At 42.9% G+C, this 25,463-nt stretch overlaps 1 protein-coding gene across 3 annotated transcripts; it reads left to right on the forward strand.

Annotated features, from left to right (window-relative positions):
• Positions 1-617: 617 nt before the first annotated feature.
• LOC112230793 lies at positions 618-25,463 on the forward strand. Of its 3 annotated transcripts, none has more exons than XM_024397099.2 (9): positions 618-1,006; positions 14,657-15,051; positions 15,129-15,189; positions 15,470-15,799; positions 16,057-18,028; positions 20,922-21,129; positions 21,589-21,722; positions 21,935-22,006; positions 22,973-25,463. In XM_024397099.2, the coding sequence occupies exons 2-9, from the start codon at positions 14,665-14,667 to the stop codon at positions 23,241-23,243; spliced, it is 3,435 nt and encodes a 1,144-aa protein (XP_024252867.1). In that variant the 5' UTR covers positions 618-1,006; positions 14,657-14,664; the 3' UTR covers positions 23,244-25,463. The 3 variants fall into 3 exon arrangements, with proteins under 3 accessions (XP_024252867.1, XP_024252869.1, XP_024252868.1); XM_024397101.2 differs by having other exon boundaries at positions 14,657-15,042; XM_024397100.2 differs by having other exon boundaries at positions 618-1,001.

Genomic DNA, 25,463 nt, shown 5'->3' on the forward strand with positions numbered 1-25,463 from the left:
CCACTGGTCAATTATATAGCTTAGATAATCGTGTCTGCGATTTAAGTATCCCCATCAGCTGGAAGACGGTGTCCCTTTTCGTTCAGTCAGCGGAGGTAGGAAGAGCTGAGAGAGAAATTAACCCATCGGTTCAGTAAAATAAAAACGCAAATTATTTCAATTTATGCCTCACAAGTAATACAACAAATTATATATTACCAGCGCAATCATATACCTCACGTTTTGAAATATTATGCCCTGCCAATGTTGTTCTGAGACCATAATATGAAATATTATTAACATTGGCAGGGCAATTCAATAATAGCCAATATGCAGTGATAATGTATTGAGCCTATAGCCTACTGAACAAACCTAGATCACTGCTACATAACTGTTTTTAATAGGTTAACGTTGCATAGGCTTATACTTTTTAAGACGTTTTTATTTATTTATATTTTTACATCTGAGCTGTAGATCTTGTCCTGCATTTTGACTCGCGGCTCAAAAATGGTTAGTGACCACTGGGCCACATTATATAGGCAAACTGCCTATGTCTACTGTATATTTACGTGAATATCTTGGTAACCCATAATGCAATGTCTCATCGATGCACCAATAGGAGAAGAGTGCTCGAGCCCGTTGTTCTCCGCCAATGGCTGAGTCGTTCGTAAGGAAGTTAGAATCCAATCCTGTCAATTGTCTCGCCCTGAACCGAGACTAATTTAGTTATTTTTTCGTAAACAAATATGTATTTTTTTGCCAACAAACATTGCCAAATACAGGTATAAGGTCATCTAGATATATTAAACAGACGTCTTGAACTGGCTTATAAGGGGTTCGGTTCTGAAATGTAATAACCTGCCTTTCTCCTGTCCGACGAGCCGCTTTCCACCGTATGCGCAGCGGTTAGCGAACTAATGAAGTCTTTACGGGATGGAACAGCAAACTGGACTTATCTATGAATTTGTAGGGAACGCTTGATAAAGCCAAATATTCACCGCGGGCGCAGAGCTCCGGCCGAGGTAGGGTAAGTTATATTTACAATTTTCTAAACCTGCCGGCTAAAATGCTTGAACATAAGGAGAGGCGTGTAGCACGTGCCATTCGACATCGTTTTGATCGCATTGTGAACCAGAATCTGTGTTTACAGGAGACATTGAATATGGCGATTCTCAATTTTTCGGTTGCATGTATCTTTTTATCTACACCTTTTTTTAGAAGCACATACTGGCCGTGGCGGCAATAATAACGATAGTTGCGGAGAAAAAGTACAAAATGTAATGTGACATTATTCAACTTGAAATCTGGTGAATGCCAAGTTGAATGGCTGCTTCCTGGGTTTAAAGGATAATCGCCATATTCAACGTCTCATGTAAACCCAGATACTGGTTAAACTAATTTGTAGCTATAATATACAAAGTGTAGCCAGTCGTACTATTGTAGAGTGTATTCAGTGTTTCCACAATTGTATATTTTCAATGGACTTTATGTGCGTAACCCACATTTAGACACCTTTTTATTCATTATGAAATGTATAAATAAACCGGGTCTATCGGTACCTCTTCACTGAACACGATAGAGGGAGGCGAGGGTACATGAACAGGGTGGGATCATAGAGAATGATAGAGGCCCAAAGGCTGTTTTAGCAAGGGCAGTGCCATTGAGGGCTTCCACCATTTTAATGTAGTCAACTGGGTGGGACTTTAAACTTTATGGGTTGACCCCTCCTGATCACCCTGTTGGAGTCATGTGCAACTGGATCATCAGGATGGGTCAGCCAATCGTGAACATTATTGACTACTTAAAAATGGATCTGCCAGTGCGCTCAGAGATGGCATAAAAGTAACTATATAGGGATGCTTTCGCTATCATTATCTATGCGTCGGACCAAAGTTGGGTAAAGCTGAACTTTATGAAATACTCCATGACATCACAGCGCGATTGACCAATCAAAGTTATAGCTTCCATGCCTTACTGAATTTACTGTTGATAGCAAGCATAATAGGTAGTGCTAGGTAACTTGTTAGAACCCACATGAGGGCAGTGCTAGCATGGTTATCCACATTTTTGCTAGTAGTTAACATGAAATGTACCAGCCAAGATCCGTAGAGCACGTTTGGGGCGATGAAACAACAGTCTTATTTATTTCAATGAGCGAAGTGGGCCGGGGGACTGTTGGGCAACGCAAGCATAGCCCCTCACGGAGTGGCGGTCACGTGGGCCATACTGGGATACGGATTCAAAAGTCCCTCAATCGGCCATTGGTGCCCATACAAATTAGCCCCAAGGTTGCCTTGTTCATTATCCTAACTGAAATACCATGACTGTTTTCTCATTAGCTGGGAATGTTTGAAATGTCTGATAAAACATACTTTGGTGATGTCGTTATCAAACTAGGGAAAGGGGATAACTTGTCAGTTGTACAACCTGAATACATTCAACTGAAATGTGTCTTCTGCATTTAACCCAACCCATCTGAATCAGAGAGGTGCGGGGGGGCTGCCTTCATCGACATCCACGTCTTTGGCGCCCGGGGAACAGTGGGGTTACGGTCTTGCTCAGATGCAGAAGGACAGATTTTTACCATGTCAGCTCAGAGATTCACTCCAGCAAACTACTACATTCCCCTTGAGAAAATATACCTTTTTGTGTGCTATTAGGTTTTCTATTAGCGTGCTAACACTCAGGTAGAATAGCTAGCCATCGCTAGTATCCACTGGTTGAAGTAACTTATGAGTGTAATGGAGTTGACTGGTGACTATGACAGGAATATGTATCATTCACAACATTGGGTGGTACACACACAATCTTTATGCGAATATACCACATTGATTGCGGCACGCTTGACCAATTGAAGCTCACTACAGCCCCTTCTGGATTGGCAGTTGATACCTAGCACTAAATAGTTTGGTTGCTAGTGGGCAGCTACGGGCTGCGCCCCAGTTTCTGTGGTTATGGATCCAGGAACTGGCACGGCCACTCATTTTTAGCATACACATTTCAACAACATTGTGGTTCCGAACATTGAATAGCTACAAAAATCTCAGGTATTGAACCATTCATTCAAAAGATGAAACATCGCTTTACAGAAACTACTATATAAGGGGGAAAAGTAAAGGATACAACACTGTACATACCAGAGTTACTGGGGGCAAACAAATTACTCATCCTCTACAGCATTGCAGTCTAACGTTAACTCACAGAGCAGATACAAGTCAAGTGATCCAGTGGAGGCTCCTCAGAGGAGGAAGGGAAGGACATTGCTTGGGCGGTGTGTATATACCGGGGTATTTGGAAATGTCCACGGGATGGTTTTTCAATAGTCAATATCATTGAAACTATTTCTTATGTTTTTCAATACGTTTGAATATTTTTTGAAATCCAAGTAAATGACTGCAGTCAACTTGTGCTTAGGGGATAAAAGAAGATTGTGTTCTTATTTCACCTGTCACATTTTACATTATAAATCTTACTTAGTTGTACAGTTGAGCCAGTCATGTGTTTGTATAAAATAGCACAAGAGGAAGCTGGAGCAGGTGACTCCTGCTGTGTATTTACAGGGGTCGCGTTTTATATTGAAAGTCAAGTGCTTTGCTTCAATAGAGTGATCAGGGAAGTACAACTATAGTTTTACTGTCAAAATACATTAGTGCAACACATTCGGCAGAAGATGGCTTCATTTTCATCAGATGACAGCAACACAATTTTGCTGGCAGCCTCAAGTAAATTAACTCAAAATGAAAAAGCAAGGTATTTTTTGCAAAAACGATTCATGGCCATCATTATTTCTAATGTTTAGGCCTTTCATAGAATGTAGCCAGCTACAATTCCTAATGTTTTGTTTTAAAGTCAATCTAGCATTGTAGCGGAGAAAAATAGTTTGGCTACACAAGAAAAGTACTGCAGATAATAAACCACACCGGTCGGAGAACTGTGTGCTGATAGAATGGCCATTAGTGAATTTTCATCTGAGTGGGAAAGTGCAACTGAAGCACAAAATTGGTCTGACGCCCAGCAGAAATGATAAAAATAACAATTTTAGATCTGCGTTTACAAAATGCAGCAAGATATTTCTTGTGTATCTTTTTTCCTGTGTGAAAAAACACGGAATTATGCGTTAACACGACCCCTAGTTTAACTTGTTATCTAAGTAAGTGGCTGCATTAATAAGGTGATTGGGCATCATATTGTGTTAGCTTTCTGCCATGTTTGAGAACTCAAAGCCCTTTGGATTAGTTATTTGTACAGCTGCCACTGTTATCTTGATTTCCTTGTATTTCTCTTTACATTTTTTTATTTTATTTAACTAGGCAAGTTCTCTCCTCTCTTCAGCCCATCTGCTCCCTCCTCTCCTAGCAGGCAGGTCCGTTGCCCTAGTGACTCCAGACTCCACACAGACACAGCATGTAGACATGCTGCTGAAGAGACAGTACTGCATGAGTCAAAACTTTGTTCATTTGCACAATGTCTCTCGTTCACATTCGCTTGTGAACGTGTCCAAACTCACCAAAAACGACATTCGGTAACACCTACCTAAATGTATAACTTCATGAGCTGGATTGCCTGTCTTTGCAAATAGTTTATTTTCCTTTGTACTTGCGTATTTAGCTAGCAGCCTCAGGAAATTAGCTATTATTTGTACTAATTTTGTTAGCATTCAGGTAATGGGCTTTTTTGCATTTTTTGGCGCATGTGTACTAAGCCAGTAATACCGTAAATCCCAGGTTGAGAGAAGGACTGTATGACTATGAAAATCTGGATACTAATTATGACGACTTCCGGAGGACGTCCTTCAACCTGTCAGCACTCTTGCAGTAGTAACTGACATGTTGTCCACCTAATCAAAGGATCAGATCATTTATCTAGTACTGAAAGCATAAGCTACAGCTAGCTTAACACTGCAGTGTAAAACATATGGTGAGTAGTTCACTCAGGGAGAGAGAGTGGTGAGTAGTTCACTCAGGGGGAAAGAGAGTGGTGAGTAGTTCACTCAGGGGGAGAGAGAGTGGTGAGTAGTTCACTCAGGGGGAGAGAGTGGTGAGTAGTTCACTCAGGGGGGAGAGTGGTGAGTAGTTCACTGGTGAGTAGTTCACTCAGGGAGAGGAGAGTAGTTCACTCAGGGGGGAGAGAGAGTGGTGAGTAGTTCACTCAGGGAGAGAGAGAGTGGTGAGTAGTTCACTCAGTGGTGGAGAGAGAGAGTGGTGAGTAGTTCACTCAGGGAGAGAGAGAGTGGTGAGTAGTTCACTCGGGGAGAGAGAGAGTGGTGAGTAGTTCACTCGGGGAGAGAGAGAGTGGTGAGTAGTTCACTCAGAGAGAGTGGTGAGTAGTTCACTCGGGAGAGAGAGAGTGGTGAGTAGTTCACTCGGGGAGAGAGAGAGTGGTGAGTAGTTCACTCGGGGAGAGAGAGAGTGGTGAGTAGTTCACTCGGGGAGAGAGAGAGTGGTGAGTAGTTCACTCGGGGAGAGAGAGAGTGGTGAGTAGTTCACTCGGGGAGAGAGAGACAATAGTTGAACACTTTTACAAATTAATTTCTTTACAATTAAGGGGAAGCAGCAGAGGGAGAGAGCTATATTTAATTGTATTTTTGTTCATCCAATGCAGCTAGCTTATTTAGCCTACTCAAACACCTGGGTCAAACAGAGAGGAATGCTATTTATGTTAGCTAGCTGGTTTAGGCTGTCCAACACGGGAACTCTTTCAAATCTCTGTAAGCTTTCAGTTTTATCAATTTATTGCCATCGGGGCCCGGTGGTGTAACAGCTTGCTGTACGTTGTACTCTGTGATTGCAGCGGGTTTGGGTTTATTAACGTGTTAGTTCTAGCAGCTATGTTTACTATGACGTTAGCTAATATGGTGACAACGGTGTAGGCTGTGTGTAGCGGTTAAGGCTGTCCCCGACTTAAACAAATATATAATAATCTTGGCCAACCGAGAGTTGTCTGTTCTTTCGACTAGGTTTGCACATTTTGGGGAATATTCAGAGGTGGAAACTTTCCATGGGAATATATGGGAATTAATATTAATACCATTTAAATGTACAGTTGAAGTCGGAAGTTTACATGCACTTATGTTGGAGTCATTAACTTGTTTTCCAACCACTCCGCAAATTTCTTGTTAACAAACTATAGATTTGGCAATTCGGTTAGGACATCTACTGTGTGCATGACACAAGTCATTTTTCCAACAATTGTTTACAGACAAATTATTTAACTTATAATTCACTGCATCACAATTCCAGTGTGTCAGAAGTATACATACACTAAGTTGACTGTGCCTTTAAACAGCTTGGAAAATTCCAGAAAATGATGACATGGCTTTAGAATTTTCTGATAGGCTAATTGACCTCATTTGAGTGAATTGAGTTTGAAGGCCTACCTTCAAACTCAGTGCCTCTTTGCTTGACATCATGGGAAAATCAAAAGAAATCAGCGAATATCTCAGGGGGAAAAATTGTAGAGCTCCACAAGTCTGGTTCATCCTTGGGAGCAATTTCCAAACACAAAGGTACCACATTCACCTGTACAAACAATAGTACGCAAGTATAAACACCATGGGACCACGCAGCCGTAATACCGCTCAGGAAGGAGACGCTTTCTGTCTCCGAGAGATGAATGTAATTTGGTGTGAAAAGTGCAAATCAGTTCCAGAACAACAGCAAAGGACCTTGTGAAGATGCTGGAGAAAACCGGTACAAAAGTATCTATATCCACAGTAAAACGAGTCCTACATTGTCATAACCTGAAAGGCCGATCAGCAAGGAAGAAGCCACTGCTCCAAAACCACCATTAAAAAAAGCCAGACTATGGTTTGCAACTGCACATGGGGACGAAGATCATACTTTTTGGAGAAATGCCCTCTGGTCTGATGAAACAAAAATAGAACTGTTTGGCCATAACGACCATCGTTATGTTTGGAGGAAAAAGGGGGAGGCTTGCAAACCGAAGAACACCATCCCAACCATGAAGCACGTGGGTGGCAGCATCATGTTGTGGGGGTGCTTTACTTCAGGAGGGACTGGTGCACTTCACAAAATAGATGGCATCATGAGCTGGAAAATTGTGGATATTTTGAAGCAACATCTCAAGAAATCAGTCAGGAAGTTAAAGCTTGGTCGCAAATGGGTCTTCCAAATGGACAATGACCCCAAGCATACTTCCAAATTTGTGGCAAAATGGCTTAAGGACAACAGTCAAGGTATTGGAGTGGCCATCACAAAGCCCTGAGCTCAATCCTGAAGAAAATTTGTGGGCAGAACTGAAAAAGCGTGTGCGAGCGAGGAGGCCTACAAACCTGACTCCGTTACACCAGCTCTGTCAGGAGGAATGGGCCAAAATTCACCCAACTTATTGTGGGAAGCTTGTGGAATGCTACACACGTTTGACCCAAGGTGAACAATTTAAAGGCAATGCTACCAATTACTAAATTAGTGTATGTAACCTTCTGACCCACTGGGAATGTGATGAAAGAAATAAAAGCTGAAATAAATCATTCTCTCCTAATATTCTGACATTTCACATTCTTAAAATAAAGTGGTCATCCTAACTGACCTAACACAGGGAATATTTACTTGGATTAATGCCAGGAATTGTGAAAAACTGAGTTTAAATGTATTTGGCTAAGGTGTATGTGATCTTCTGACTTCAACTGTTATGTCCACATCACATCCAGACCATTTTATTGGTGAACTACACGGTAATGTAGTTTTAAAAAAAAAATGTAATCCACTGTGATATAGTACACTTTTATCATAGTTAGATTGTAATCCAGAGAGGTTAAAAAAATATCTACATCCTCTGAGGCTGTGGAGGGATACAAATTGTGGATTTAAAAGAACCTGAATCATCAGTGTACCCCTTAAGACCTGGATTTCTAGCCCCTTGATATTGTTGGATCTGATTATTTTTTTATTTTTAAATAGCTAATATTTCAATTGCCATTCAAATAGATATGCCGATAGTGGACAACCTTGTTTTACTCCTCTTTGCAGTTTAATACTTCCTGAGAAGTAGCCATTTTATATTTTACACCTAGGATTACTATGTAACTTTCACCCATTGTGATTCAGGCATTTATATATAAATTCCAATTGTACTTTATCAAAAGCCTTTTTCAAAATCAGCTATGAATACTAGGCCTGGTTTCCCAGATTTTTCATAGTGTTCTATTGTTTCCAGTACTTCGTCTTTTTTAAAAATCTCCGATGTATCGTCCAAGTGAATCCAGGTGAAAGCTATGATCCCTTGATGTCACGTGTTAAATCCACTTCAATCAGTGTAGATGAATGTGAGACAGAGCGGTTAAAGAAGGATTTTTAAGCCCTAAGACATGGATTGTGTATGTGTGCCATTCAGAGGGTGACTGGGCAAGATGAGATTTAAGGCGGCTAATCCTTAAGAGATGACGTGCCTTTGAACTCGTTATGGTAGTAGGTGCGAAGAACTGCATCGCTGATAGGTTTTTCACACTCAACAGTTTCCCGTGTGTATCAAGAATGGTCCACCACCCAAAGGACATCCAGCCAATTTGACACAACTGTGGGAAGTAGAGGTCGACCGAAAAAGTTTTTTCAACACCGATACCGATTATTGGAGGACCAAAAAAGCCTATTAATCAGACGTGTGTGTGTGTGTGTGTGTGTGTGTGTGTAATAATGACAATTACAACAAACAAGTGTTCATTCAGTATTAACTTAATATAAATTCCAAAAATCTATTTAGTCTCAAATAATAATGAAACATGCTCAATTTGGTTTAAATAATGCAAAAAGTGTTGGAGAAGAAATTAAAATTGCAATATGTGCCAAAGCTAATGTTTAAGTTCCTTGCTCAGAACATATGAAAAAGCTGGTGGTTCAATATTCCCAGTTCTTCAATATTCCCAGTTAAGAAGTTTTAGGTTGTAGTTATTATAGGACTATTTCTCTCTATTAGAAGTCGACGATTAATCGGAATGGCCGATTTAACGTTTTCATATCAATCGGAAATCGTTATTTTTGGACACCGATTTGGCCGATTTCTTTTTTGTTTTTTTGTCACCTTTATTTATCTAGGCAAGTCTGTTAAGAACATATTCTTATTTTCAATGACTGCCTAGGAACGGTGGGTTAACTGCCTCGTTCAGGGGCAGAACGACAGACTTTTACATTGTCAGCTCGGGGGATTCAATCTTGTAACCTTACAGTTAACTAGTCCAACGCTCTAACCACCTGCCTCTCATTGCACTCCACGAGCACTCCACTGCCTGTTACGCGAATGCAGTAAGCCAAGGTAAGTTGCTAGCTAGCATTAAACTTATCTTGTAAAAAAACAATCAATCATAATCACTAGTTAACTACACATGGTTGATGATATTACTAGTTTATCTAGCGTGTCCTGCGTTGCATATAATCGATGTGGTGCGTATCGTTGCTCCAATGTGTACCTAACCATAAACATCAATGCCTTTCTTTAAAATCAATACACAAGTATATATTTGTAAACCTGCATATTTAGTTAACCTGTCTAGGACTGGGCCTTAGGTCATTAATATGGTCAAATCCGGAAACTATAATTTCGAAAAACAAAACATTTATTCTTTCAGTGACATACGGAACCCTTCCGTATTTTATCAAACGGGTGGCAACCCTAAGTCTAAATATTACATTCCACAACCAATGGTATGTCATAATTGTGTAAAATTCTGGCAAATTAGTTTGCAACGAGCCAGGTGGCCCAAACTGTTGCATTTACCACGACTCTGCGTGCCAGATATTAATATTGCCTGCTGACATGAATTTCTTTAACTAAATATGCAGGTTTAAAAAAATGTACTTCTGTGTATTGACTTTAAGAAAGGCGTTTATGGCTAGGTCATGCAATTAAATAATCACCCGTTTGGTGAAGTAGGCTGTGATTCGATGATAAATTAAAAGGCACCGCATTGATTATGTGCAACACAGGACAAGCTAGTTAACCTAGTAATATCATCAACCATGTGTAGTTAACTAGTGATTATGTGAAGATGCTTTTTTTATAAGATAAGTTTAATAGCTAGCAACTTACCTTAGCTCCTTGCTGCACTCGCGTAACAGGTGGTCAGCCTGCCATGTAATGTAATCAGCCAAATCAATCGGCGTCCAAAAATGGCGATTACCGATTGTTATGAAAACTTGAAATCGGCCAAACTCTAGTGGGAAGCCTTGGAGTTAACATGGGCCAGCATCCCTGTGGATCGCTTTCGACACCTTGTAGAGTCCATGCCCTGACAAATTTGTTGCTGTTCTGAGGGCAAAAGGCAATGCAACTCAATATTACGAAGCTAATGTTATACTCAGTGTACACGTTGTAGCCCTAAACTGGCACACCTGATTCAATTAGTCAACTATCACCAGACCTTGACTAATTGAAACGTGCCAATTCAGGGCTACAACAAGCATGTGAAACGCCTAATGTTCCCAGAGGAGGGGGTTGGGAAGTACTGGTCTAAAGCCGACATTGTGCCACACGAGTGCACAGTCGGGGACTCCCATCTTTGAATTAGATTGGAGGAGGTGAGGGTAGCGTCAAACAATTGGATTTAGTACTTTCTTAGGCATCGCTCGGCGTCTGAAAAGTCAAACTCTTCCTTTGGCTGCCTTTCCTTCCAGTTCTCTGCTGCCAATGACTGGAACGAATTGCAAAAATTATCTTTTTTGCTCTTTTGCACCCCAGCATCTCTACTTGCACACTCATCTTCTGCACATCTATTACTCCAGTGTTTAATTGCTAAATTGTAATTATTTCACCACTATAGCCTATTTCTTGCGTTACCTCCCTAATCTTACTACATTTGCACACACACTGTATAACCTTTTATGTTGTGTAATTGACTGTATGTTTGTTTATCCCATGTGTAACTCTGTTTGTGCCGTACTGCTTTGCTTTATCTTGGCCAGGTCGCAGTTGTAAATGAGAACTTGTTCTCAACTGGCCTACCTGGTTAAATAACAGTGAAATGAACAAATTTAATAAAAGTAGTGCTCATGTTTCAAAAATGTTCTCAAATGCCATTGAAATGGCCGCAGCAGTATGAGAACTAGCAGATTCTTGAGCATGCAATAAATCTTTCCTCAGACGGGAATTCTCGTAGACCCACTGTGCTGTCAGACTCCTAATGCTCATGGGGCTGACATTGCTGGTCCAAATGTTAGTCGTGAAGCTAATAGCAGTGACGCCCATAGCAAGTAACGTTAGCTCATGGATTTGAGTTTCAACAATACTGTGTAACTCCGGTAGGGCAACATCTGAAAAATAGCACCGGTGTGTTCTGGTGTTCGACCAGTCGGCGAAAGCCAACATGATCCACGACAGAACAGTTGATTGTCAAGGGCAATGAATTCCGTTATCTTGCCATTAATGGTTTTGGCCTTCGCGTTGTCTCGCTGAAATGTTCTTACTCTTTCAAATCACTGCTCGACTTGACTGCTCAAGCCACGTTGTGGGATAGGTTAGGAATGCTGTGTTGCGCGTGTAGCGCTATATTTTTCGTGGTGTCATTACGTCATCTACCTACGTTATATAGGTACGCACATCAACTTTGACATCGGTTTTGCACATCGACGTTAAACTAGACATCAGGCCGATTTTGGCATTTTTTGCTAATATCGTCCGATTCTGATTTTCTATATCGTGCATCCCTACCGAGTACTAATCTTGCACACTTCTTCTATGCAATACCCTAAGACAGAACATTACTGTTAAAATAACTGTCCTTAATGTAGGGCTGACCCCATTTAGTCGATTGTTTGGTCGATAGGCTGTTGGTCAACCAAGATTTTTTTTTTTTGTCGCGCAGTGGCAAATATATACAAATAAATTTTGGCATACAAGATACTTGTCTGATTCATGCCTGACTGAGTGGACAAATCCATTGCAGAGGCTGCGGGGATGGCTCATCAGCAGTACATTTACCATTTAATTACCATAATTTCTAATCTACAATGTTTGTTTGGTTACAGTAACTTCTGTTAACGCATTCAATATATTATTTGTCTTACCGTTGTAGAAGTGGGCATGTTTTCAGATCGCACAACCTAGGCTACACTTGTGAGAAAAAATATTTGGTTCATTCCATTTACAAGTTGTCAATTTATTAATTGTCTTTTGTTTGGAGCGATCGTGTCGATCTTGAGTATGGACACGCACCTGATTACGCAAAGAAGTATGCCTAGGCTTCTTGGCAGCGTGGAAATGTAGGCCTATAAAATGGGCCCATTTGGGGATCTGATACTATTTCTGATTGTCTTAACTCAACATCACTGTGGAGCTTTTTAAAGCACATTTTTTCTTTGCCTAAAACAGCAAGTAAATAAAGTATGTTTTTACATCCATTGAAAACAACAATAGTTCATCAACTTAGCCAATTTGAAAAATGTCCAGCTCTCTCCCTTTCAATAACCACTCCGGATGAAAGGGGGGTAATGTAATGCTCTGACCCAGTGGAAACATCATAAAATAGGCCTACCTGATTACTTCTTATCTCTTGCGCAAATAGCTTACAGCTGTGTCTGTCTGTCTGGAGCTCACTGGCACAGGAAACTCTTGAGGGCCCATAATATTTTATACAATGTTGCAAGTTTGCTAGCATGAGCTTCAGGCCAGACCAAGTTTATAGTTCCTTGCAGACAGGCCATGCATAACCCATGTGATTTTATAGGATATTTATTTTTATCAGGATATTTTCTGGCCTGTAATGTTTTTATTTTTAGGCTTTATGTAGGTTATTTGTGCATATTGGCAATGGTAATAGAAGTTACCTTTTAGATTTGTATCATTTTCATTCAGTTAAAATTTGGTTAACCACGACATTGATTTTGAGATATGAAGACATTATGAAAACTGACAGTAGAAATGGTACAATAACTTGGCACTCCAAATGGAAAAGGTTGCCGGCCTCTGATGTTGCCTGTATCCTATTACCGACAACTTCACGAGGCCAGCAGCAGCGGGAGGAGGGGGTGTCGGTCTGCAACATTTTTTTGTATTCTTCTGGTTAGGTTATATTAATCTCTGGCTCCCTTCTAGTCATTTGTGTCTTAATTTTGAATGGCAGTGCTTAAAGCATCAGAAAAGTATTCAGACCACTTTACTTTTTCAACATTTTGTTACGTTACAGCCTTATTCTAAAATTGATTAAATAAAAAATGTTACTCATAAATCCAAACACAATACCCCATAATAACAAAGCAAAAACAGTTTTTTAAAAACGGAAATATCACATTAGGGAAGTATTCAGTCTTCTTGGGTATGACACTACAAGCATGGCACGCCTGGATGGGGAGCGTTTCTGCACAGCTATTTTCAGGTATCTCCAGACAGGTGTCCAGACACAGAGCAAACTGGCACTAACCAGAATGGAAAGAGTCCTCAATTGGCAGAGTTGCAAATAAACTGGCCAATAAAAAGAAAAGATTAAGATGGGCAAAAGAACACAGATGCTGGACAGAGGAACAGAGCATCCCTGAGTCGCCTCTTCACTGTTGGCGTTGAGACAGGTATTTTGCGGGTATTAATGAAGCTGCCAGTTGAGGACTTGTGAGGCGTCTTTTTCTTAAACTAGACACTCTAATGTACTTGTCCTCTTGCTCAGTCGTGCACCGGGGCCTCCCACGCTTTCTATTCTGGTTAGGGCCAGTTTGCGCTGTTCTGTGAAGGGATTAGTACACAGCATTGTACAAGTTCTTCAGTTTCTTGGCAATTTCTCGCATGGAATATCCATTATTTCTCAGAACAAGAATAAACTGACAAGTTTCAGAAGAAAGTTATTTGTTCGGGCCATTTTAAGCCTGTAATTGAACCCACATGCTGATACTAAACTAGTCTAAAGAAGGCCAGTTTTATTGCTGCTTTAATTAGCACAACAGTTTTCAGCTGTGCTAACATAAATGCAAAAGGGTTTTCTAATGATCAATTATCCTTTTAAAATTATAAACCTGGATTAGCTGACAACGTGCCTTTGGAATACAGGAGTGATGGTTGCTGATAATGGGCCTCTGTACGCCTATGTTGATATTCCATTTAAAAAATCTGCCGTTTCCACAATAGTAATTTACAACGTTAATGATATCTGCATCTATTTTTCCACTATATATGGAAAAATACACGTTTAAAAATTTGGACCAATTGATTGGTTGAAAGAACTGACGACTCTCGGTCGACCAAGATTCGGGGACAGCCCTAACTTGTTATAAGTGTATACGTGACGTCGAGCCTCGTAGAGCTATTTATGTTTGGTGTCTGTTTTGCTCATGCTTGTATGTACGATCTGTCAAACCACAAAACATAGCTTGTGCGTGCAACGAGTCAGTTTACTTGCTGCAGCAATCAAGGATCATTTGTGGGGTAAGGTAACGATGGCTATATGAAGAGAATGTATCACACAGCTTTGGGCAATAAGACTGCATGTATTTGGTATTGGCCACTACGTTCCCTGCAATAATAAGATTTAAATCTGATCTTATTTTAGACATTTTAAAATGTCGATTTATGACATTTTGGATTACATGAAGTTGACTATTCAGCTATCATAATGTCTTAGATTCAATCACTGGGCATATCTTGGTTAATCAGCCATGCTGTGTTGGCCATACAATTGTCTGAACTGGAATTTGACCCAGGTACCACTCTTGTTCCCTTTCTGCTCCCTGTACTGGTCCCTCAGCCCATGTGATGATGATGTCATCTGTTCCGGCTGTTCCAAGAGGTGGTCAGCAGATACCCGGCACCATATCGATGGGTCTGGTGAATCCATGCCCCCCTCTTTCCCAGTTGTACCATGAACAACTGGCCACAGGGTGCAGAGGGACTAGCAAGGACCAGAAGACTGCTGCGGCTTGTGTAGGACCTCTGATGACCATGTCTCTCAGACCAGCAGAGAGCAAAGCTAGAGATGGTAATCTTGGGATGAGCTCTGGTGGGAGAGAGCAACAGATCCCGGTGGAGCACAGGCAGAACGCTTTGGGCTCAGTCTCCAGTCTAGGAGGTCATGTCTATGGGACTGCTGGCTCTGCCGACTTCAGAAGAGCAGAGAGACCAGTGTCAGACCAGGTTTGGAATGTGTGTCTTGTTCTTAGTGTATGCTTATGTTTCTGCATGTGTGTCCCATGTGTAAACTTGTGTGTTGTCATTTTCAGGTTCAAGGCTTTCAAAGACCTGGCAACAATGGCAATGTCTTGGTTAATCCAAAACAACTAGGTAATGTACCATTGTTGATCTCAGTCTGTTGCATAGAAACAGCAGTAATGACACTACATAGTACAGACATTGAATGAGTCAAGGAGGCGAATCAGTGAATCTAAGAATTTCATATGAGCACTGCAAAGGTTTTAGAGATGCAGTTCCCATTTGGTCATTAGCCACCATGCGAAATCTCAAACGGTGCAACTAAATCCTTCAGCTACCCAAACCAAACAGCCTACCTCCCCAGTCCCCACGCAGCCTCTCACCTATCTGTGACTGTGTGTTCTGTACACAGAGCCTACCTCCAGAGCCTCAGCCAGGGCCTCGCCTCCGCTTCAAGGCTGCCCCCCTGGCCCTGCTCCCCCGGCCGGCCCCACAGGTGAGCAGCTGGGCATCCTGGAGCGCTGCCTGGCACCCCACCAGGCAGAGATGAAGGGGCTGCTGACGGGTGCCCTGGGCACCCTGTGCCAGCGGCTACAGGTGGTGGAGAGGAGGATGGAGGAGCTCTACGAGCAGGGAATCAAACACGGCAACAGCCTGGCCCTGCTCAACACCCAGGTGGGCCAGCTGGCGAGAAGGATGACCGCCACCACCAAACAGGACTTGTCACCTCTCCATGGTCTGGGTGAGTTGAGGTTGACGCGCTAAAGATTAGAAGGCACCACACTAAAAAGTGTATGCTTGCTCCCCTGTTATAAAGTCATTTTTAAGTGTTTTTAAGATGTGTGGATTATATCGTTTGTTCGTTAAGTCATACTGACACACACAGGGTATGAAAGGCTAGGTTGTTGTCTGTGTGCTAGATGCTGCTGTGTTTAAGTACTTGATTGAATATTATTTTGTTGGTGTGTAGTAATGTTTTGGTTTCTTGTGTTGGTACAGGAACGGATCCAAGAGCACTGAAAGAAGAAAAGTTGGACTTCACCAAGCTGTTACCACATGGTCCAAACCCTTCATGCAATATGGGCTGCTCTGGAACAGACAAGGGGAGCCTCACTGGATGTCAATGGAGGATGGCGACAACATTTTCACCTAGCAACAGTCCGGCCCAGCGCTGTGAACACAATGAGGGATTTGGTGGGGAAATGAAAAGGACAGAGTTGGGGCACTTCTTATCCTCTGTCGGAAAAGAAGCAGTCACAGAGTGGTGCATACAGGGAAACTACTCCCCCATGTCGGATTCTGAGGATCTGGACATGGAGCTGGCTGGCGAGAAGGGGCAGGACGCTCCCACCTGGTTGGTCAATTCTGCCCTGGTGGACACAGAGTCTAGTGACAGCCAGGAAGTGACCCTTCTATCTCCTTCTTGGAAGGTGCAATCTGGGGACACTCAAGTGAACAGGAGAGGGAGTATGGAGACACATCCACACCCTCCTCATATACACGTCCCCACTCAATCACAAGGCCAATCCAAAAGCACTGAGATCCCAACGTGTCCAATTCCAAGTAAGGGTGGCACTATGGCTGCATTTTCTGAGGTGGTCCAGTTGAGCCCTATAGGAGCTTGCTCTCTGTTGGTACATTCCGTTAAAACCGTAGGCTCATCTAGGTCCGAGCACACAGGTAGAATAACTCCAACTTATTTCCAGCGAAGGATCACCAGTCCACCTCGCACTGACCACACGGCCTACACGCAGTCCTCCAAAGAGGCAGAGAAAGACCGGAAGCCTGAGAGGAAGAGGCGGAACAAGAGGGAAGCGAAGGCACACCCGGTTGGCGAGTTCGTCTCCACTGCCGCCATGTCCATCAAGGGTAGCTTCTCCGCCCAGGTACAGGACCAACCGCAGGCTGGTGTGGGCAGGGAGACAGCCGATGAGAGGCAGTGGAGTCAACAACACGAGAGGTTTGTGGAGAGTATAAGGGTGTCATACGGTGGACAAGAAAATCAGACCCTTAGATTAACCGTACCTACTAATCAGCAACACTCTCCATTGTGCCATGCCCAATTTAAATCTCCAGACCGACTATCACCATCAGGTTCAGTCTCTGTGCCGTATTCCCGGTCTCCACCATTGACTGGCTACATGGACCCTCAGAAGGACAAACAAGCCCTCCTGCCCTTCCATTCTATCAGCCCCTCTCTGGACACCTCCGTGGCCTCCAAGTTCCCCTCTCCCCGAAATGGCTCTTGTAAATCTCTCATCGTTGGTGTTCAATCCACCCACCACGAGTGCCAGGCCCTCCTTGTCCAGCTGTCGGACACAGCCAACCACCTTATAGCTGCCAGCCCCTCTCCGGAGCTCCCCTCACCACCGGATGGTGGTCAAAGCAGACGGGGGAACCTCCCGCACTTCTTCAACTCCAAGCTCAAGCGCCACTGGGATAAGGACCGGCCCTCTTGTAAGAAGCGGCAGCTAAAAGGCATTAGCAGCACTGGTGGCGCTCTAGCCATGACTCTCCTGGAGCTGCAGGAGGAGACGTCGCAGCACCACTGGCAGCCACTGGTGATTCTGGGCAGCCCAGTCTTGCTTCTTTCCCCCCTGCAGCTGGCGTCCCTAGCCCAGACCTTCTCCCGCTGCTGCAGCAAACTCCTGAACGGAGACACCTCTACCCTGCAGCGGGGTCTCTCCCGCCTACTCCGCGCCACTGGTCAGTTCCCCATGTCCCTCTTCAGCCAGATGGGCTTCTCTAAGATCTCCAAGGGGGGTCTGAGCACTGTGCTGGCCGCCTCCTCCCCAACCTCCTTCCGCCACTGGTTCAGACACAAGTGCCCTGCTACCCTCATGAGACTGTCGGCCACAGAGATGAAGACTGTGGTGTGTCAGATCATGGAGTCACGGAAGAAGTACATGCATCTTCCCCTGCTGCCCCTCAAGGACTACACTGGCCCGTCTGTCCTGGGCAATGACCACAGGTCAGTCTATAACGTGATATTGACTTGTGAAAATGGCTTGATGCTCTGAGATAATGAGGGATTTAGAGGTAGCGTTTTGAAGAAACTCATCTGATTTTTCTTGTTTGTATTTGTAGTTATGCTCTGCCTTGTTGTCGGGATACTTCCTCTAGCAGGAATTATAAACTGGGTGGTTCGATCCCTGAATGCTAATTGGCTGATACCCATGGTATACAGTCTGATATACCACGGCTATGACAACTTTTATTTTTACTGCTCTAATAACGTTGGTAACCAGTTTTATAATCGCAATAAGGCACCTTAGCCATCAGTGGAGGCTGGTGACTTGAATAATTGAAGAGGATGGGAGACCCATGGTTTAGGCAAAATGTGTCAAAATCGGCAGACTAATTATTTTAACCTAAATCATTTAATAAAGAAGTTTATAGTACAATATTATGGGGAAAGAGCGCAGTGCTTGAATGAGGCATGAGTTGAGGTGTTCAGAGGCTTGACCAGTGCAGGACAGGATTTGACTGAGAAGACAAAAAACAAATAACATAAGACACTACACAGACAAAAGAGCTAAGAATGAGTTAGTCTAAGCAAGGTAACATTGATGTGTAATGTGTTTTGTCTATGTGATTGACTCAACATACAGTAATGAGAGAAAATGGATAGAGGTACTCAGTGCTTGGAGAGGAAACATTCAATGTGCCAGTGGATGAGCGAGCACATGAGACGTGGCTTCAGTTCATGTCAGGAAAAGTTGCCAATGGGAGTGGAGTGGTCATCACCTCTTAATCAGGGAACGGGAGGGGACTTCGCTGTAAATACAAATAGCAGATACATTATTTTACAGCTGCGCCGTCGTAGGTTTGGACAACGAGTTGCTCGGAGGTTAAACTCAGGCGTCTCAAAATTCATAAAGTCAAACACAGGTTACGCATCTCGCCCACTTGACAAATCAAAGTATCCCAAGAAATGTTCCTGAATAAATCCCTGATCGTCCACATACCTGACAATAACTGACCACTGCAAGCAGACTGGTGGCACCATAGGTCCCAGAGCGGTGGGGCAATTTTTACCCCCTGGGACCTGGAGTTTTTCCTTATGTTTTAACCTAAGTAGGAAAACTCTGGACCCTGATAAGGTATGACAGTGATTAATCAGTTGTAAAAAGGTTTTATATGGGCTATGATGGGACCAGTTTTTCCTAATCCGGTCACATGGTTTAAAAAAAACTCCTGAACAAATGTCATGGCTCTGAGGGGAGTGAAAACCTAGTCCAACTGCAGCTACCTTACATTTGTTCATATACATTACATTTAGACTAGATTAGGATGGGGATTTCCTCTACCCAGACACAGAAAACAACCTGATAGACAATAGAACTCACAGGGCTGAGCTTTATGTGTGTTTGCATCATGCAGGCCTATGCAACTGTCATCACTATGTTGATTGATTCATTCCAGGGAATCATTTTGGATCCAAAACGTATAGGCAGCCTAGCCGGCCCAATTTGGAATATAAACCAAATTTGATCACGTTCACATTTTCTCCCAACACACAAATGGTCTATAAATACATAATGTTACCCTGACCAGATGGACACCCTGGTGCTAGCCCAGACAGTGATGTTGAAGTTACTGTAGACCCTCTGGGCTCCCGAGTGGCGCAGCATCTCAGTGCAAGAGGCGACACTACAGTCCCTGGTTTGAATCCAGGCTGTATCACATCCGGCCGTGATTGGGAGTCCCATAGGGCGGCACACAATTGGCCCAGCGTCGTCCGGGTTTGGCAGGGGTAGGCCATCATTGTAAATAAGAATTTGTTCTTATTAACTGACTTGTCTTGTTAAACAAAGGTTATATTTAAAAACAAAAAATTATGATTGCAAAACAGTGTATTTTAATAAATTATTTGGGGACATATAAAATACTATACTAATGTATTCATGTCTCACAACTTTTTCACAGAGGAGGATGATCCTCCTCCTCGGAGCCTCCACTGTTAGCCGTGGTATATTGGCCATATACCACACCCCCTCTGGCCTTATTGCTTAAGGTGATCAGCAAGGTGATCAGCACATGCAACACGCCACTCAGTATGATGAATGCCTGTTTTGTCTAGATGTGGGACCGTATTGAATCTCCCTAAAATGCAGATCTACCACACAATGTAATAACTGATTGGATTAACTATCAATGTGGCCAGACTACACTGTGTGCCCAGGGCACCCGAGTGTACAAAACATTAGGAATTGCCTGCTCTTTCCATGACATCGACTGACCAGGTGAAAGCTATGATCCTTTATTGATGTCACCTGCTAAATCCACTTCAATCAGTGTAGATGAGGGGATTTTTAAGCCTTGACACAATTGTGACATGGCTTGTGTATGTGTGTCATTCAGAGGGTGAATGGGCAAGACGAAAGATTTGTGTCTTTGAACGGGGTATGGTAGTAGGTGCCAGGTGCACCGGTTTGTGTCAAGAACTGCAACGCTGCTGGGTTTTTCATGCTCAACAGTTCCCTGTGTGTATCAAGAATGGTCCACCACCCAAAGGACATCCAGCCAACTTGACACAACTGCATTGGAGTCAACATGGGCCAGCATCTCTATGGAACGCTTTCAGCACCTTGTATAGTCCATGCCCTGGCGAATTGAGGCTGTTGAAAAGGGAAAAGGGGGGATCAATATTAAGATGTTTTTAATGTTTTGTACACTGTACATTGCATCCTTTACTGCTTTTGTAATGAAGATTTTTTGTTAATTCTGATTTTTGAGCAGGTGCTTCAGCACACCTGCTTCCCGTGACTATGATTGTACCGGTGCACAACCTATGAATTTTATCAAAAATACTTTTTTCTAACAGTTGAACTTTTTTTCTCCTTCCTGTCCTGCCCGAGCAGCACATCTTTCACCTCTCCGCCCACACAGCGATGTAGGGTCGGACTCACCCCAGAGCGGGCCCTTTCCCAATCCAGAACCAGCCATGGGCACAGCGCCAAGACCATGCGTCTGGATAACCAGCCTGAGCCTGTACCCAGTCTTGCCATCGCTACTGCCAACGTCAAATACCCAGGTCTGCATGGGCATGGCTGCAGCCCATCCAGAGAGGTGAGCCTGCCATATCCAGGAACTGTACACGTCCTACACTATACTCTTCGCCTGGGCTTTGTTTGGTTGTACTATACAAAGCCTTCTACTCAATATATCTCTGATGCTCTGTATTATCCTTACAATGTATTGGGACCAGCAGATTTTAGCCAAATCTCAGTCTCTGCAGTCTAGCCCTGTTCCTAAGGGGCCTGATGAGTGTTGTGTGACAACGGGAACACCATTTCGGTGTTGACTAATGAGGATGCTCATTTTCTCCACGGAGAGAGATACCGTATCTTTCATTCCCTTTGAGCATCATTATTTTTCAAAGAAGCACCTCTTCCCTTGTTTTCGTACAAACTCTTACAATCCAGCTAGTTGTACCTCTCCCATGTGTCTTCTTTGCTATTATTAAAATACAAAATATTTTCTCGTTCTCTGACTTTGTTCACTTTCTTTCTTTCTGTGGCTCTGCAGGGAGGTCTGTATGAGGCGACTGTGGGGGCCCCGCCAGGCCAGCGCTCCAAGAGGGTATCCCAGATCCGCATCCGGAAGACTGTTCCTAAACCAGACAATAACCTCACGCCAATGGGCCTGCCCAAACCAAAGAGGTGAGGGGAAAAACCAGTAACTAACAAAACAATTGGATTGTTGATTTTATAGGGGCTCGTGTGATCACACAGATTGACAATAGTAAATTCTTAAGTCAAGCTAGAAGACACGTCTGAACAGGGCCGTTGTGTCGAACTAGTAGTTTGGTCAACTATCCTCCTGTGTCTCAACTGTGTTTCGCATGTTTTTATTTGTGTGTACATTGCATCAGACTGAAGAAGAAGGAGTTTAGCTTGGAGGAGATTTACACCAACAAGAATTATAGATCACCCACTCCCAACAGGTCAGTCATCATTTTTATTATTCAAACTGTACCTTAAGTTGAACATGACAACGCACAGTTTATTAAAACACTTTGTTGTCAGTCAGTAGGCTGTTTTTAAATGGGTATGTCTACTGTAGTCTACTTCTTATCGCTGCCCAGAGATCTGCTCTTGCAGCCACATTGGCTCATGATATTAGACCTGATGCTTGGCTTACTTTATACATACTTTATATGTACACGGTGGCCACATACACTGAGTGTACGAAACATTAGGAATACCTGTTTCAATTAGTCAAGGGCTTGGTGATTAGTTGACAAATTGAATCAGGTGTGCCATTTTAGGGCCACAACACGTTCACTGAGTGTACAAAACATTAGGCGCAAAACATTTCACCCCCTTTTGCCCTCAGGACAGCCTCAATTTGTCGGGGCATGGACTCTACAAGGTGTCAAGCTTTCCTTATGGATGCTGGCCCCATGTTGACAGTTGTGTCAAGTTGGCTAGATGTCCTTTTGGTGGTGGACCAATGTTGATACACATGGGAAACTGTTGAGCATGAAAAACCCAGCAGCATTGCAGTTCTTGACACACTCAAACTTGCACCTACTACCATACCCTGTTCAAAGGCACTTAAATATTTAGTCTTTCCCATTCACCCTCTGAATGGCACACATACACCATGTTTAGGCTTAAAGAAACATATTTAACCTGTCTCCTCTCCATCTGCACTGATTTGAAGTGGATTTAATAAGTGACATCAATAAGGGATCTTGGTCAGTCTGTCGTGGACATAGCAGGTGTTCCCAATGTTTTGTATTGTCCATATGTGTTTTCTGCCAGTGCACCCCTCTCTAAGGCACTGAAGAATCTCTTTGTCTTTCTCTCATTATGCTCAAAATGCAATTTTTACCCTTGATTTTCTTTTATCATATGGTTCATATTTTCTTTAGTATATGGTTTATCATATTGTTTTCCCATACCAGGAGCCTAGAGACAATCTTCGAGGAGCCCAAGGAGAAGAACGGATTGCTAGTCTGCATCGGCCACCAGAAGAGGAAGCGCGTGCTGGACTTCCCAGATTTCACACTGCCGCGCAAACGAAAAGCCAGAGCCAACCTGCTGCCCCTGCGCGTGAAGGGCCCCAGGGGCCGGGGCCGGAGGGGGAGGCCCGACGATTCCGACCTGGACATTATGCTCATCGAGAGGCTGAGCGAGCTGGAGGACTTCTTCACCTGCCAAGGCCTAGAGGACTGAGCAGTCCCTCAACGCCCCCTACTTCACATCCAAATGCACAGGCTGTGTCCCAAATGGCACCCTGTTCAGAATATAGTGCTCTTACTTTTGACCCAAGCTCACCGGGTCAAAAGTAGTCTCATTTGTGACATGCTACACATGCATTGCACGCAGTTCCTCATTCTCAGTTTTTGTTTGGCGCACTTGAAATAACCAGCTAGTCACATTATTGTTTAATAACTGCTAGCATTTGAAGAGCTAGAAAAGAGCAAAGGCAAACCGTGCCAAACCGTGCCAAACCGTGCCAGCCCAGGCGCATTTGTTATTATTTTTGTTTTGAGGAAATGAGCATTCGGCATCGTTAAAAATAAATATGAACATACTGTGCTGTTCTACTGCGCATGCAGTGTCCGTTGTTTGAAGTAAAGTCTTTGTTGTTGTCATGACGCAAACGGATGTTGCCGCTTCACCGCTACGGATTCCAACTTTAATGCCTTAGTGGAAGTTTAAAGTCAATCCAGCAAAGATAGGATTTTGTTGCTAGACATTGTATAGTGGCTGAACAATAACTGTCTTCTTAGGAACTAATATTTGAAACGGAGAATTTGGAACACTGATACCTAAATGTGTGCGTTCATGCACACACATGCACACACACATGAAGCTTTTGCGTATGAACACTGTAGACTGTCAAGCACATGGGTGGCAAGTTCACCAACCCATACCTGAGCACTTTCCTTCTTACCTTATTCAGACCATGTGACCTGTACTGGGAAAAACTCTGGGTTGTAGTTAAGGCCCAGAATCTTTGTTAGGCAGGTGGTCACATGGTCAGGAAAAACTCTTGTCCCTAACCATTTTCCATTTGATGGGGGTGTTTGAGGAGGTCATGTGCACTGAGTGGTCTGTGCTTCTAGTACAGTGAGAGTGTGGGCTGTGTGCCTGTAGTTATTTTCCTAATTCCTATTGCTGCTATACCCCCTACCTAGTATATTGCTATATTATAGATGTTATCTCAAAGTTCAGAACATCCGTTTTATTTTTTAAACCATGTGATCCATAGTCATATGGTGTGCATTGGGAAAGTATTCAGACCCCTTCCCTTGTTCAATATTTTGTTACATTAAAGCCATCTACACATTATGCCACAGGGGGGAAAAAATGGTTTTTATACATTTTTGACAAAATTATAAAATAGACTGCCTTAGATTGGAAGACCTAACCTGGTTGCCAGATCTATTTATACTTCTTGCGTTATCATACCAAACAGTCTGGCCTTAGTGCAATCTCATTTTCACATTGCATAATGACTGTCAAGATACATTTATGCTTTAGCAATATCCTTATCTGGGAACCAGGCTATAACATTTATGCTTTAGCAATATCCTTATCTGGGAACCAGGCTATAACATTTATGCTTTAGCAATATCCTTATCTGGGAACCAGGCTATAACTATTTGTTGTAGTGTTTGCTTACCACTGCGCATTTTGTTATGAAACACTCATTTCAGGTGAATAATTCGTTTTTGAACTGTGGTCAGTCATCATTACATATCAGACAGGTCTTGGTGCGGATTGAAGTGGAAACGTTCAGCTCCGCAGCCACACACATTGACATAATCCTTTCTTGAATTGCTCAGCACAAAATGAAAGTGTCATTATCTGACAGTGATCTAATGGTTTGTATTTAACGCCCAAATAATACACTGTTCATACTTAAGTTTTTTATTTTATTTTTGAAATTCATTTTCTTTTGTATGGTTACTTTCTAAGAGAGACCTCATGTGGTTTGCAATCATTGTTTGTATACTTCTCTGCTGCCCTGGACCTATTTGCCAGTAGCTTTTCTTGTGTGGCAGAAGTCTTCACTTATTGACCCCCCCCCCAAGAGAGCCAAACCCCATGAAGTGTTCTATTGCACCTTCTCTCCCGACCTCTGACCTCTGCTCTTTAGGCCAGAGATTGAATTGTAGAAACAAGCTATTTTAATTTAGCTGTAGCAGAGGATTTTGTGTTTACACTGGTGTGCAGTGTAAGAAGTGACACACTTTGGAATCCCATATGTCAGTGAAAATATGAATTTTATATTGTTTTTCATTAAATCCCTCCTATTCTTTATTTCATCCTCTGTTAAAAGTGATGGGTGCTTACTGCATCTGACTGAAGGTTAGTACTGTCAATTATTGTAATATATTTTTACGAATAAAATGGTATTGAAATGTGTCGTTTCTTAATAGGTTT

Source organism: Oncorhynchus tshawytscha, linkage group LG33 (assembly GCF_018296145.1).
Source record: "Oncorhynchus tshawytscha isolate Ot180627B linkage group LG33, Otsh_v2.0, whole genome shotgun sequence".
In the NCBI taxonomy this organism is placed as follows: Eukaryota; Metazoa; Chordata; class Actinopteri; order Salmoniformes; family Salmonidae; genus Oncorhynchus; species Oncorhynchus tshawytscha.